The sequence below is a fragment of the Lissotriton vulgaris genome, unplaced genomic scaffold (assembly GCF_964263255.1).
Source record: "Lissotriton vulgaris unplaced genomic scaffold, aLisVul1.2 SCAFFOLD_5318, whole genome shotgun sequence".
Taxonomy (NCBI): Eukaryota; Metazoa; Chordata; class Amphibia; order Caudata; family Salamandridae; genus Lissotriton; species Lissotriton vulgaris.
In genome coordinates, this window is record NW_028245505.1 from 1 (window position 1) to 16330 (window position 16330).

Consider the following 16330-nt stretch of genomic DNA (forward strand, 5'->3'; position numbering starts at 1 on the left):
GCATGTGAACATAACAAGAACCTGATATAGGACGAGTATGTGTAGACGTGTAGCGTGTTCACGATAGTGCCACAAACATAGATAGAGAGCAGGTCCACGGAATGCAGTATGTGCATATAATGAGAGCGTGTGCATCCGGGCCAATCAGAGCTCGTGACAAAAAAATATCATGTAATGGATGACAGCACATGTTTATGAAGATCTAACGGGTAGAGGATGCAAGCGTGGGTACTAAAGGGACGAGGATGCGATATCAGGACGTGTGCTCCATTAGCGCATGTGTGTATGACGAGACCACCCGTGCTTGAAGAGAGCATATCAATCAATCAATCAATCAATCAATCAATCAATCAATCAATACTATTTTGTGAGAATGTGTGTAAATGCATGGACGTCAATTCACCAAAATGCCAGGGGTAGTGGAAGTGACTTCACATGTCCATTGACCTTCACTTTCACTCACACATCCATATGCGTATACATATACATGCATTCACAAATACACACACACATTCTGCCTACACATTCACACACTCTTACATAAAAACACAAAACTGCAAGCATGCACACAACATATATACATTTAAAAGCATTTCTTTTTACTTACCTCAGCCGCCAGGGAAAGACATATTTCAGCTGTTTATTTGTACGCCATCCTTTATTAAACTAATAGCGAATGGTGTAATAATATTCACTATCAGTTTACAAACAAATTGACAAAAAAACGAGGTGATTAAAGCCCCCACCGACGTCCATGAGGACGAGCTGCTTCTGTTGCTGCCACTTATTTTGCCACTGCTGATGCTAGGGGTCACAAAGGCAGGGCCCAGGGTCTCAAAGGGAATGCCAAGGGTCGCAGCAGCCATCCTGGGCGACCCTTAAATGACGTCCACGAGGGCATGTTTACAGGATGACGACCTGTTCGTAACAGGGCTTGTATAGAGGGTGAACACACCAAGAGCACTACGGGATGAAAGAACATGATGCAGCCAAAACAGAGCACATATACGTGAGAAGGGCATTATGCAGCCGAGTCGTGTGTACACGACGGTGGCGCACACAGGAATAGAGCACGGGTGCTTGAGAGAACGGGCACTTGAGAGCATGGACACTTGAACGCGCGGGCACTTGAGAGCATGGGCACTTGAGAGCACTGGAACATGAGAGCACGTGTACTTGAGAGCATGGCCACTTGAAAGCACTGGAACTTGAGAGCACGTTTACTTGAGAGCATGGGTACTTGAGAGCACTGGCACTTGAGAGCATGGGCACTTGAGAGCCTGGGCACTTGAGAGCACGGTTACTTGAGATAACAGGAACTTGAGAGCACGGGTACTTGAGAGCACGGGCCCTTGAGAGCATGGGCACTTGAAAGCACGGGTACTTGAGAGCATGGGCACTTGAGAGCACGGGCACTTGAGAGCACTGGCACTTGAGAACGCGGATACTTAAGAGCACGGGCACTTGAGAGAATGGGCACTTGAGAGCACGGGCACTTGATAGCATGGGCACTTGAGAGCATGGGCACTTGAGAGCATGGATACTTGAGAGCACGGGCACTTGAGAGAACGGGCACTTGAGAGCACAGGCACTTGATAGCATGGGCACTTGAGAGCATGGGCACTTGAGAGCATGGGCACTTGAGAGCATGGCACTTGAGAGCACGGATACTTGAGAGCACGGGCACTTGAGAGAATGGGCACTTGAGAGCACGGGCACTTGATAGCATGGGCACTTGAGAGCATGGGCACTTGAGAGCACGGATACTTGAGAGCACGGGCATTTGAGAGAACGGGCACTTGAGAGCACAGGCACTTGATAGCATGGGCACTTGAGAGCATGGGCACTTGAGAGCATGGGCAATTGAGAGCATGGCACTTGAGAGCACGGACACTTGAGAGCACGGGCACTTGAGAGAATGGGCACTTGAATGCACTGGCACTTGAGAGCATGGGCACTTGAGAGAATGGGCACTTGAGAGCACGGGCACTTGATAGCATGGGCACTTGAGAGCATGGGCACTGGAGAGCTCGGGCACTTGAGAGCACAGGCTCTTGAGAGCACAGGCACTTGAGAGTGTGGGCACATGAGAGCACAGGTACTTGAGCGTACGGGCACTTGAGAGCACTGGCACTTGAGAGCACAGGCACTTGAGAGCACTGGGACTTGAGAGCACTGGCACTTGAGAGCACGGGCACTTGAGAGCACGGGTACTTGAGAACACGGGCACTTGAGAGCACTGGCACTTGAGAGCATGGGCACTTGAGAGCACGGGCACTTGAGAGCACGGGCACTTGAGAGCATGGGCACTTGAGAGCACAGGTACTTGAGAGCACGGGCACTTGAGAGCACTGGCAATTGAGAGCACGGGCACTTGAGAGAACAGGCACTTGAGAACACAGACGCTTAAGAGCACAGGCACTTGAGAGCACAGGCACTTAAGAGCACGGATACTTGAGTGCACGGGCACTGGAGAGCACGGGTACTTGAGAGCATGGGCACTTGAGAGCACGGGCACTTGAGAGCACAGGCACTTGAGAGCACAGTCACTTGAAAGCACAGGCACTTGAGAGCACGGGCACTTGAGAGCATGGGCACTTGAGAGCACAGGTACTTGAGAGCACAGGCACTTGAGAGCATGGGCACTTGAGAGCACGGATACTTGAGAGCAGGGGCACTTGAGAGCACCGATACTTGAGAGCACGGGCACTTGAGAGCATGGGTACTTGAGAGCACTGGCGCTTGAGAGCATGGGCACTTGAGAGCACGGGCACTTGAGAGCATGGGCACTTGAGAGCACAGACACTTGAGAGCATGGGCACTTGAGAGCACTGGCACTTGAGAGCACGGGCACTTGAGAGCATTGGCACTTGAGCGCACAGGCACTTGAGAGCACGGGCACTTGAGAGCACTGATACTTGAGAGTACGGGCACTTGAGAGCACGGCACTTGAGAGCACGGATACTTGAGAGCACGGGCACTTGAGAGCACGCGCACTTGAGAGCACGGGCACTTGAGAGCATAGGCACTTGAGAGCATGGGCACCTGAGAGCACAGGCACTTGAGAGCATGCGCACTTGAGAGCATGGGCACTTGAGATCACAGGTACTTGAGAGCACGGGCACTTGATAGCACTGGCACTTGAGAGCACAGGCACTTGAGAGCACGGACACTTGAGAGCACAGATACTTGAGAGCACGGGCACTTGAGAGCACAGGCACTTGAGAGCATGGGTGCATGAGGAGGATATGGACACAGGTTGAGAACTTGTCTTCTTGAATATGAAAGATCCTAACCAAGAATGTGGAGTCAACAAATTGGAAGGTACCAGCTCCTCCATGGTGGACGAAAGCAGAGGGTGACAACCTCTCCGTTGGATCTGTGATGTGTTTTGCAGGTCCCAGAGTGAGTGTGCAGGAACTCTGCAAGGCAGGACATGTGTAGAGAATGTCAGCACGCCTACCGTGTCAGAGCAAATGTACAGAAGGATTGACCTACTGTTTTCACCAAAACTTATACCTTCATTTCTCTTTGATTTCGCCAGGCTCGCTCCGGCGCTCTTGTGTCTCTTCAGTTTACTGGGCCTGTTTGCCTCCGCCACAATCCACCACCAGACAAGTAAGCCACAGCGCGCTGTAAAACCAAAGTCATGATCACAGTGTTGTTTTGCTCAGGAGCTTCCATTACCAATGAAAGTACTTCATTTAGTTGCTTTTGAATGTATTCTGCTAAGATTCAAACGAGATAACTCAGTAAGTTGACAATCTGCTGGTAGATAAACTTCAGGTCATAACCCCAGTGAAGAATTTCATCTATCTTTATTAAATGAGGAATATTTAGTTTTGCAACATTTACAGCTATTATTTAAGCACAAATGTATCATTTAGTTGATGGTGAGGACCATGCAATTAACATGGGCCATAATTTCATTTTTTGTGTAAGATGATGCTTATTACCGTTTTTTCAGATAATAGCTATCAGAAGAGGAGCATAGAGGTACTTTGTAATTTCTTTAATTTCAATGTGAAATAAAACAATAAACAAACATGTGGTAAACAGCCCAGAAGGATAACACTAAAATAAGAGAGGATAGAAGAGAATGAGAGAAAATTAATCTTCATTATGTAGTATTCCCTTCTATTGATTTATGGTAGGGCGATAAAAAATGAAAACTGTATTACATTGATCTAATTTATATATCAACGGTGTTTTTATTATACACCTATATATGATGACTTATATATGCTGATGGGCAGAGTGAAATATGCTATTCATTTCCATTGAGGTTTGTGGTGTAGGTCCAAGACTCACAAGAGGCAAAGTTAAGTTATGATGCACCTCCCCTCCTTCAATCATGATATTCAACAGCATATTGCACTCTAGGCATCTACATGTAGGGTTTATGCCATTATGTTTTCTTATGTGAAATAGAAATAAAGGCGTCTGACCATAATCAGGCCGCACGAGAGTAAAGGTGTGCAATGAGATATAATTACAATTAATAAATCTGAGTTATGTGCTTTGGAAAGCAGGTTAGAAGGAAATCTGTGAGACATTAGGCAGTGTTTTCTCAAGACAAGTCGACACTGCTGTGGATTTAAGTTTCAAATATAACAATTAATGTGTGAAACTGTGTTTATTAGTACGCTTGATCCAAATTACATGTCTTATTGGGCCATATTAGTTTTCACCAGCATGACATAGAGTACATGGAGGTGTGTAAAGTGTAGTATGCTATTTATTATCATAGTTGATTGTATCGCGGGGTCCCGACTCACAAGAGGCAAAGTCTTGAATGGGTCATGATATCCCCATCTGCCCTCAATGATGATAATAGAAAGCATAATAATCTATGTGCATTGGCATATATGTTTTATGCCATGCTTCTTTGGCATGCGCAGTAGATCTAAACAAAGCTATGCAGTCAGAGCCATGACACAGAAGTTGAAGCAATGCACTGAGATAAAATCAGACTGATCATATTGTGTGACTATTAGCAGAGTGGTTTTCATTGTAATATGTAGAGAAGCATTTATAAGTACACCTGTTTAAAGAAACACGGGATGTTGGCCCATTTTATATTCACAGGAATGGCATAAGTAGATTTCTATGGTGCAAAGGTCAAATCCCATGAAATTACCATAGTAAAGGTGAGGTGGAACCTGATCAACCATACTCCACTGTTTAGTTGTAGTTAGGACCAGGTTTCCATAGGAAATTGATATTTTGATTTGCTGATACCTTTGGCTCTGTTTGACAAATCTTCACAAAACGTTCCACAAAAATGTTAAGCAAACTCATCTCCTTTGTGAAAAGTTATGGGATGGTCCCTCAAGCAATGGCTGAGGAAAAGAAGGGGGTCCCAAAATGTGTTTTCCCCATGCCACTTCCCAGAGGAAAATTAAACATTACTACAGCCAAAACGGCTGAAATAGAATTATACCAAATTTGTCAAAAAGCTAGATCTTTACCCAGAAAGCCTGCTTTTTTGTGATTTGGTGTAAATCCGTTTAGTAGTTTTTGAGAAATTAGGTTCAAAATGCATGTATATAGTGACATGGGTCTACTGTAGAGTACTGTGGTACTGAGAGTTCAAAATACGCGATCTGGCTGCCTAACTTGATATTCCTTTATAAACAGGACAGAGCCACCCAATATTCCGGTAAGGACTGGGTATTATCAATTACAAAAACACAATGCCCTAACAGGATCCCCCCGTTGGTCTATACAATCCTTGGGACCATCATCAGGACGGACAAGTTGCCTTAATTTCCCTGCATATGAGGTATCGTCTACTCACTTAAAAAACAAACCAAGTGACCAACACCCAAAGTGTTACTAACAAGTTCCCCATAATATTGTGAATAGTGTGCTAAAACCCCTTATGTTGTATTCACCACATAATACCAAATCTCAAGTTATTCAGTATTAGGCAAAACATCTTTACCAATCACTTCCACTCTATTCACATTATTATGGGGAACTTGTTAGTAACACTTTCGGTGTTGGTCACTTGGTTTGTTTTTTAAGTGAGTAGACGATACCTCATATGCAGGGAATTTAAGGTTTTCCTTCTTTCTGATTGTATTTATTTGTAGGTATTGATGTGCAACTTGTCCATCCTGATGATGGTCCCAAGGATTGTATAGACCAACGGGGGACCGAAACGTCGACAGTTTAACACTGTTTGGCAGATATAACAATCATGGTTATGACCTCAAAATGGGTTCATTGATATTCTAAAAAGAATATTATGTATGGTCTTTTTACTGGTCCATATAAAGGAGCGAAAAGTGTTTTATACTACTGATAACTAAGTGCAAATATTCAAGTAGTATGTACGTTGCCATATTTCATCTTTTTTAAAATTGTGAATAAATAACACAACAAATTGTATTTCCTGCATTTTGTTGATTGAAGATCACTGTTTGGTGACTGAATTGTATCTATTGAAGTATTGTGAAACAAATCCTGTGAGGGCATTGTGTTTTTGTAATTAACTTGATATTCCTTCAGTACTGCCTTGGTACAGAAGTCAAAACGCTCAATATTATTGGCTGTAGGGAACATGGCGAGAAAGTTGCAGTCGCCATTTTATGATTGAGGGACTCGATCCCTGGGTTGTAGAATTGTAATACAACTAAAGAATAAGGGTGTTGGGTGGGGTACTTTGACATCCTGGCCCTTATGACTGGGTCCCAGTCATAAGGGCCGTACTACCGCAAAGCAGTACTACCGCAGGGTTCAGTACGCCCTACCTCATGTAATTTTGCAGTAGCTCTGCAGCACCATGAGAATATTAGATGGGGCTTAGAGGTGTTGCTAGACCATGTGGGTTGGCCAGTAAAAAGTTCTTGGCCACTCTTGAGGGTTGGCACAGAGCCTGGCTGCAGGTCATAGAATGCGGCCATTTCCGCTCAGTGTATGACTGAAGGCCGGCGTGGTAGAGGATTGGCCGCCCACAGGATGTTGGGCACAGAGCCTGGCTCCAGAGCAAGCTCTGCATCAACCCCATGCTCTGCCAGAGCACAGGATCTGGCCACTGGCCAGGCCTGGTGGCCAACCTCACTCCGTGCACGGTAGGTATAGTAAGATATGGTAATAAAATATGACTTTACATTAGAAGAAAACTAGAAATTCCCCGGAAAAAAATATTGAGTGGTATTTATGACCCAGTTTGTGTCACTCTTGTGCCTCGCAATGGGGTGGAAAAGCAACACAAACCTTAAGTCAAGACATTTGAAGCCACGCAAAGCCACTTTGCGTGGCTCCAAAAATATGGAGTAACACAGCGTTAATCACTGCATTGCATTACTCTGCCCTGGTTAGGAATTCCATAGTTGTTGCATGGGTATTCCCATGCAATTCCCATGGTTTATGACGCATTACCAGATTTACACGACCTTGTATACCTTGAAATGCACTACAAAGATAAGCCTCCCCAGGGCAAGTGTAACGAGGAGAATTATGTTTATTTCTATTCCTTTTTTTCCTCTTCCCATATGTGCTGCATTCTTCAGCACACATAAAAAGAGGAAAACTCCTCTCAGGATTATTTTTGTGCAGGTACCCCTTCCTGCACCAAAACAATCCTGTCTACAACACAGGTGACCACGTTGGTGCTGGTATGCCAACATGGCTCCAGCACAAGCAAAAAGGACAGGAAGGCACTGTATTGTATAAATACAGTGCCTTTCTGCTCTTGACTTGTGACACAGGGCAGTACAACAAGGTGAAATGTGCCACCCCACTAAAGTCATAATTATGGCCCCTTGATTAAATTGGCCTTAGGTAAGTTTATTATAGCTTACTATACATAAAAAGATATATTCACTGGAAAAAACAAAGGTTGAAGTAAAGTTATAATTAGGTGAAAGTATAAGCTAAAACGTTACATTTTAAACTGAAAACATCCATTGAAGTCCACTGATTCTAGTTAACTGAAATAACTATAACTTGCATCCTCGCCATGCTCTGCTTATTTCCATGAGTGCGATATGATATTTATTCCCATTGTTGAGACTTGCCGTGTCTCGTAAGAGGTGACGCCTCAAGTGGACAAGGATGCCACCCTCTTCCCTCCACAATGGTAAGAAAAAGTATATTGCCTCAGCAGATCCGCACATCAGACATGCTGCACTGTTTTGCTTTGTGCAGTATTACAAATGCATGTGTTTAAGGGGTTAAACCCTTTTAGTGGGATGTATGACGTTACCACGCATACTTTTACCACGCATACCATTACAACGCGGTATTTACAACGCATACCGTTACAACGCATAGCGCTTAGAGGTGCTGGATAGTGGTAAGTATAATTTTATATTCCAACTCCAGTCCCCGTGGACACTAGGGAAGGTGTTGGATATAAAATTATACTTATTCCCTATCCTAGAGCGCCCCCCAGCGCAATGCGTTGTAATGGTATGCGTGGTAATGCCTGCGTTGTAGTGGTAGTGCGTGGTAAAAAATGCGTGCTAAACGTTGTATACCCTTTTAGTGAGATAAAATCACAGTAAGTATGCCTTGCGAGCGTGGCCCAGTGTGTTTTATTTTTCAGTAAACTGATTCTAGAAAGGAATCTGTGAGGGATTCATCAGTATTTTCTCGTCAGTGATAATATATTGTGATAATATGTGTTGACAATCAGTGTAGTAAACTTGCTCCAAATAATGTGCTATTGGGGCACATCTATTACACAAGTTACTTTTCCATTATATCAATATTCCTTTACACAGTAATGCAACAATTAGATCCCGCGTTAGACACCAGGAAATAAAACAGAAAATAATGAAATAGAAACAAATGGAGAAACGAGAGGAGAATGAAAGAGCAAACTGAGAACAAAAGAATGGAGAAAGCAAGAAATAAAGAAAGATAATAAACACTAAGATAAGGAATAAAATAAAGTTAATTGAGAAACAGCAATAAATTAAATGAAGGGGCGACAAAAGAATAATAAAGAGATGGGCTGGAAGAACAGGAAAGAAGGGTAGCGGGGAAGAAAGGATGACATGGGAAATGAATAGAGGGAGGGAGGGAAGGTGAGAAGGTGGGAATGACGAGCGAGGGTAGGGGCATAGAGGGGAATGAAAGAAAACCAAAGAAAGGAAAGGAGGTGAACAGGCCTGTGATAGGTAAAGGAAGACTTCTTTCACTAGGCCACGCCTTTCGTGATGTCATGCTGAATACCCTTGATGTCGGATTGTACAGTGAGCTCGGTCTGAACAGTCTGTATGTTCTTTGGGACAATGTCGGAGGTAATACCAGGAAGTGGTTCTGATCTCGCCTTTAGGTGTCTAAACACCGGGAAGAAGCCTCAACTTAATATGGCAAATAGCCCAGGGGCGCCAGCCTGCACCAGGCCGCGCGCCTGGGAGGAAGCACGCTGTTTCTGAGTGAGGGGAGGCAGAAGCACACAGGGGGCCTGTGTCTGGGGGAGGGGGCGGCGCTGCGAGCCCGCGAACACTTTCCAAGCCTTTCGGGAAATGTTTATTTTCCCTCCCCTTGACGGGGGCTTTCATGAACGAGCCTGCTGTACAGTGTTTAGGTTAGAGCGAGCGCCCGTTTGATGTCCCCCCCTGCTTGTAAAGCGCCAGTAGGCCGCCCCTCTACTGTAAGCCCGTCCTCGCCCACCCCCAGGTAGAGCTCATTACACCACAGAAAGGTGGCGAAGGGGGAATGGGGCAAACAGCTGGGTCGGTCTGAAAGGCCCTTTTTCAGTCTGCACATTAATTGGCTTGCGGCTTGTTCTTCCCTGATTCCAAGAAGCGCGTGTTTTCCTTCAGTTTTCCCCTCAAAAAGCAGGTTCTGTAAATCGCAGAATGCCCTCTCACATAGCAATGGGAATAAATGGCTGCTCTCAGTGGCACCATGCATGCCCACATAATGCAGCCAATGTCCCAGGAAGGTGTTGCAGAAACACACTGGCCCATTCAAAATAGCCCGGTTAGAATAACCAGGCCTGCCCCGGGAGAACGTTAAGCACACATACCGTCTGAAACAAAGCTACTGTTTCAGTTACAGTCAGTGCTATAACTTTACTTCCTGCGTGTAAACTCTGTGGTTTGAAACCACACTTTTTTCAAAGTCCCCCTGCATCATTCTCTGTGTGCCAACTGCCAACGGAGGTGTGCTCACCTTGGACCGCGCAGGATTGTAGCACACTTATAGCACAGAAAAAAGTCCCAGCTCTTCTGTGCTGGGGTCACGGTTTGCACAGGTTTGTGGCTTAAAGTCACCGTGAAGTTCTAAAAAATATTGTGCCACCTCTTGCTTTGTAAAAAGAACAACCGATAGACAGAATGCTGCACAATGTCAAACATTCGCCCCAGTACAGAGATCTGGGCCTCAATCCATCGTTTTTTTGCTCCCGTGCCTTTCCAGTTCAGACCCAGTCGTATGCAAATCAGTCTTGACCCTGTTCCCCATGGAACAGCAGACTTTGACAAATGTACATGTAAATGTATCTTGGGAGTCAGTTGTTCAGACAGCCTGCCTCTGTTTTGTTCTGTGGCGCTATGTGGGCCTGCCTGAATCAATGTATCATGGTGCAGGTAATTTAAACGTTACCTGGTAAAACAGTATACATTTACCAGAAGTTAAAAGGGGTTTAAAACAATAAGTATTAAGCCAGTTCAAAGTCAATGGGAGCTTTTAATACGTGTTCGATCAAGTTTCTTCAAAAATGGGAATGTCTAGTAGTTTTTCATGCCTGCGCGTGCATATGTGGTTGGTATGGTGTGTGGATGGGATTGAGGACTAGTTCCTGCTACCCACAACACGATAGAACATGTCCGTAGCAGTGAACCCTGCATGTATTTTATTGAACAGGTTAAACAGCGGGCTCTGGCTCTGCTAGTTCACCACTCGTTTGGTTTAAGCTGAGCGTGTATGAGGAGATTGGAATGTGTCATTCAAATGACTCGTAATGAAATAATTTTCCTCAAATTAAACGAGGTGTTAACACTCTTCCAACCGTTTACAGGGTTCCAGCAACAAATTAAGGCTGACCCAGATGTAGAGTTCTGTCCAGTTATCCGGGTTGGGCAAGATGACTTGCCAGGTGAGCACACAGAAGCCGCATGCATGCTGGGAAGCCCCGCGGTTAAAGTCTCTTGGAGCACCCCATGGGATGGGAAGCAAGCACTAATTCCTTCGCCTTTTTCATTTAATAGGTTATGACCTCATTTCGCAGTTCCAGATCGACACAGCAGCAAACCGAGGAACCATAAAGAAAATACAAGGATCTACCTTCCTGCAGACGGCTTACAAATTAGGAACTAACCTAGACTTCCGGCTCCCGACCAGGTAATGCAGACTTCATGTAATAACTAGAACGGACAGATTATCCTTTAGTTGATTCCTCTGCTCTCCACTGATTTGCGTAATCTTTTGCCGCTCCATGCTAATTGCACGACCAGCCCGCTTTACCCTATTGCTGTTTGAAATTGTAATACAGGATGCCCCTTTTGTTTGATTAAATATGGAATTTGTCCCATGTGAGCAGGGACAGTTCGATAGCACAGCTAAATTACTCCATCTGGTGGAAGCTTGATGTAATACTCGAGTAGCGCTGTCCCATATGGATGGTGCTGAACCATATGTATATATATATATATATTTTTGCAGAGTTTTATATAGCGCGAACTTGACCCGAACAAAACCGGGTATCAGAGCGCTTTACATAGCACCAGTTACGTTACATGAGGACACACATTCATTTTGTTAGTCAAGGGGAGATTCAGTGATTTGCGCAGAATCACAGGAGGTTTAGCGACATTACCGAGACTGTTTCGGCCATTTTCAGGTGCCTGTGACATAGAAATAGCTTTAGCTGGTTTGCCGGATGCAATTAAAGACATAACGAAAACATTCATAGAGGAGCTTTGCCCCAGTTCTTGTCTTCTATTGGTTGTTATCCACTTGCCATTCATAGTTGATTACAGTTGAATTGTATTCACTGAACGATTAATTAAAATCATTACAGTAAAAACAATAAAGCTTTGGGTGCGTGCGAACCCCAATGTTTTTCATATTTCATTTATGCTTAAACCATTCATAAAAGTGTTGAAATGCACGGATTTAAAAGTTCTGGGCAGCTTGGTAGTACCCCTTTGTGCCTCCCAGGTGCCACTCTAGATGCTTCAACATCATTCGGCGTCTCAGTTGCAGGTACCAGGGTGCATCCTTGTGACTCCTTAAGGCGATCCTGATCAGGTACGTCAATTTCCCCATTCTCGCTACGTTCATTGTCGTTGACGTGGAGAAGCATATGGCCGAGGCTTCTCTGCGGGTCTTCGCCCCATTGGCAATGCAAATCGGGCGGAGAAGGCGCCACTTGTCATTCACATGTAGTTCTCGCCCATCACAGCATGGGGCAGTGGGCTAACCACACCAGCCTTTGGCTCGCTTGCATTTCGAGTGATGCATTTTACTTAATCCCTTGTGCACATTCATCAAAACAGACATGCATTTCAGCGCCTGACTGGAGAGTCAATACTTTACCTTGTGATACAAATTGTCCTTCATTCCTTATCCCTTTTGTTGTCCTTGTGTTTATACTAAGTCTTCAGGAAACAGTCATTCGAAGTCAATTAGGCATTTTTTATGCGCCAATAAAAATCACATCTTTCGGTTATATTCATTCAAATTAAAAGGGTTTATATGCTTGTTCTAAGGATAATTGCCTACATAGAAGCACCCATACTGTTCTATTGAAATAGATGTGATGGTTATTTTATTTACAACGTAAAAATATTAATTGCAAACTTATGGCTGCCACTTTTAGATAGTGGCATTTTTCCCACTTTTATTTTTACACCAGATGCTTACAATTTAATAATAAGAAAAATAGCCACACCCCACCTTGCTAAGGGAGACTTATTGGCTTTGTCAATGCTTGTTAGGTTGTTATGTCATCAACACAATACATATATCCAGAGAACATTGCTTTGTTTGGGTCAGAGCCCTTCAGCTATTGCTTGAGGAGAATTCCATTAGAATTTTGGGTCATGCCAGAGCAGGTTTTTTTGTCTCACTTTCACATTTTGACTGCTAGGTCTTTTTAACTGACTGCCGAAGGAGTGTTTTAGTTTAAAAGTACATGGAACGTGAGGCAAATCGTCCACGGCCTGCAATGGATGCACGTTCTGTTCGTAAACGTGTTAACAGACGCTGCTGATTGCGATTTTGGACCTAGAATCAAATTCACAACTTACTAACACGATTTAAAACGTGTTTCTGCATCCCTGCTAATGACATACCGAGTGTGATTGTCGATGTTATTGCAATTTTACATGGAAATGTGCTTTTTGCCTCTAAATGCGATATCAAAGTATTGCTAATTTTCATTAAAGCTGAGTTTGCAGCAAAACTGGCTTTGCACCTAAATGTGAATTTACACCTAAATGAAATTTGTGCTCCTAAAATTTCCCCACACTCTTGCTAATGATACAAGGGGCTTGTGTACCTCAATGTGCTGTCATAATGACTTATAGCTTTTGCACATAATCTTACATCTCACTGCTATATTTTCTCTCTGAAATGAGTGATCTTGCATCTCTACATGTTATACTATACTGTTACTGATTGAGCCCCATGGTGTATTTTGCACTTAAATGTTTGTCAACAACTAAATGTTAGTTTTGCTGCTAAACTCAGACCCCGAAAGGATCCACACCACCCTTTTGTGATGTACCAAGTTGTGATTTTGTGCCTCCAGCTTTCACTTCAATATTTTTTACACCTTACAATGTTTCGATAGTCCTGCTGATTTTGCAGCGTGGTTTAAATTTACAACGCAAAAAAAGTGATTTTGCACCTAAACGTGATATTGTATCAAAATTCGATTTTGTTTTTTTTAAGTCTATCTACACTCCTGTTGATTTTGCACCAAGGATGATTTTCCCCGTAAATATGTTTCTGTTCCTCAATGTGGTTTGTACTCATAATTATGTCCACACTTCTGTTCATGTTGCGTGAAGTGTGATTTGGCCTCTATATGTACTTTCTCCTAAATATGATCTATTCTCCTAAAAGTGTCTTCACACTCTTGTTGATGTTGCAATAAGGATGATGTTGCACTATTTTGCTCCTAAATGTGATGTTGCTTGTGAATCTGATACTGCAATGCAACTTTGCACCTGGTTATAATTTTTTATAGTGCTTTTTTCATTTCCTCAGCTTGTGGTGCAAGTGCCATAAAGCACTATAACGGGGGATAAAAAGTAGGGCACAGAAAGAGGCAGTTTGCACAGAGTCATGGCACAAAAAGTCAGTGTGCATTTGTATATGCGTGTGCTTGTGTATGTTGTTAGCGAGTTAAAGTCAGACAAATTGGATTTTCCAATGCTTTTTAAAAGGTCTCACTTTACGGATAGCTCAGCGTCTGCCTTACATGTGGGGCAAAGAGTGTACTGAACATTCCACTTATCCATTATTTCGCCATTTGAACTATGATACATGCTAACATGTTGAACAAAGAGCCGTTTCAGATTGTGAAAAGGAATTTACCTCTCTTCACAAGCACTTTGAGATGCTAAAATGTCATTCATCCACCAATGACATCTCCATAGAAGAATGATAGTACCATGCTCCTGGGACTATCCATGGAACAAACAGATTTTTTTTAACAGATAAGCAAAGTCTCTATGACAATAAGGACCTTATTCCGAGTACGGTGGTCCTAGGACCCAGCCCAACCACTGCCACCATTGCAGGTCCACCCATCATATCTTGAGTGTGATGATCGGACTGCCGCAGGACAGCTGCCTCCGCCTTGACCCAGGATCCTGCAGTGATGGCACAGCGGTAAGGATCATGAATATGCTGGTGGTACCACTGCGGCACCGCCAAGCATATTCCGAGTTGCAATTCCACCACGCATTTCATGGCGGTGAGCCCGCTATGAAAAGGGTGGCAGAGATGCAACCAAAGATTCCCTAACAGGGCCCCCTGCTAACCCCTGGGCCCGGGTGCATTTGGGGTCCTTCTGGAATTGCACCTCTTCACGGCATTGTGCATGATAAACCAAGCAGGAATGCGCTGCAGGTGTAGTCATAGTGGCGGTCTGCTGTTCTGGCTCTCCTATGAGCCTAACACATCCGCTGCTGAGAGACCGCTGCAGCGCCGCACGCCCGCCCTGGATTGAACTCTGTATTCAGCGGGTTGGAGCACCAAAGGCTCGGCGGTTCTCCTACCAGAAAGCAGTGGTGGTGCAATAAGAGGGCTGCCAAACTCATAATAAGGCCCTACGTAATCAATAAAGTAAAATTTTGCTGTAGTCAAAATGTAGTTAATGTTACAAGTGGTTTGTAATATTGCCAGCATGTATGCATTCTCTTTGATTTTACTTTATTGACAGGAAAAATCCAGAGTTGAATTTTTACATACTTTAATTATATCACCATTTGCAGGAATCTTCTCATGTAAGTCTTGTCCTATATACAACTACGGACATAATGGAAATCATACACAAGACCTGAAGCACAGAAGTTCCCATTGCTTTTTCCAACTTTTCTGTTGTCCTTGGGACCCCTGGCTATCAACTCAGGCGACCACTGGGAACTTGAGTATCCATAGCAGACAGAAAAGATACATAAGTCATATCCATTCCTTTCTATTTCTTCTTTTACTGCATGGCTGTGAGAGCAGTGGCAATTGCCCAGACAGGCTTCCACAGTTCCAAACTTTTAGCCTCCCACTCTCGCCGCCGCAGGAGGTGGCAGCGGGACGTAACATCCTGCACAGCGGAAATAGCACTAAAGGTTACCTGGAAATGTTTAGATGGTTTGGTCAGGATATTTGTGGCAAGAGCTCTAGGATGGTGAATGGAAACGGTGTTTAGGGTGACTGGAAATGCTTGTAGAGTTTTTACATAGGAAATATTTGCCACCCAAGAGGTTGAATGAGATGTACCCCACAGTCCCTAACACTTGTCAAAGATGAGTATAAGTAAGACAGGTTTTTACCCTATGGTGTGAAAATTCCCAGTGGTGTACTGGACAAGGGTCAAGATTATATGCTGTGCGAGAGTTCCAGCGGCGATACCCTCCCATGGAGTTGCGACGGCAGGCACAGCGACGGCGACACGCTCCGACCTCGTTGTGAGACTCTTCTCTCGATGTGGTGCAATGTGACAGCTACAGCGGTGACACCCTCCTTCGGAGTTGCGACGGAAGCAGCAGCGATGGCGACACGCTTCCTCTTCATTGTGGCACTCTTCTCTTGATGCGGTGCAGTGCGACAGTTCCAGTGGCGACACTCTCCTTCGGAGTTGTGATGGCAGGCACAGCGGCGGCGACATGCTTCTTCCTTGAGGAGTCGCGTTAAC

At 44.3% G+C, this 16330-nt stretch overlaps 1 protein-coding gene across 1 annotated transcript in view; it reads left to right on the forward strand.

Annotated features, from left to right (window-relative positions):
- The first annotated feature begins 3476 nt into the window (after positions 1-3476).
- The window catches only part of LOC147666393 (collagen alpha-1(IX) chain-like), a 69046-nt gene continuing 56192 nt past the window's right edge, over positions 3477-16330 (forward strand). The window contains exons 1-3 of the mRNA XM_086949095.1: positions 3477-3618; positions 10985-11062; positions 11175-11307. Coding sequence (XP_086805221.1) covers positions 3477-3618; positions 10985-11062; positions 11175-11307 — 353 coding nt within the window. The remainder of the gene's footprint in view (positions 3619-10984; positions 11063-11174; positions 11308-16330) is intronic.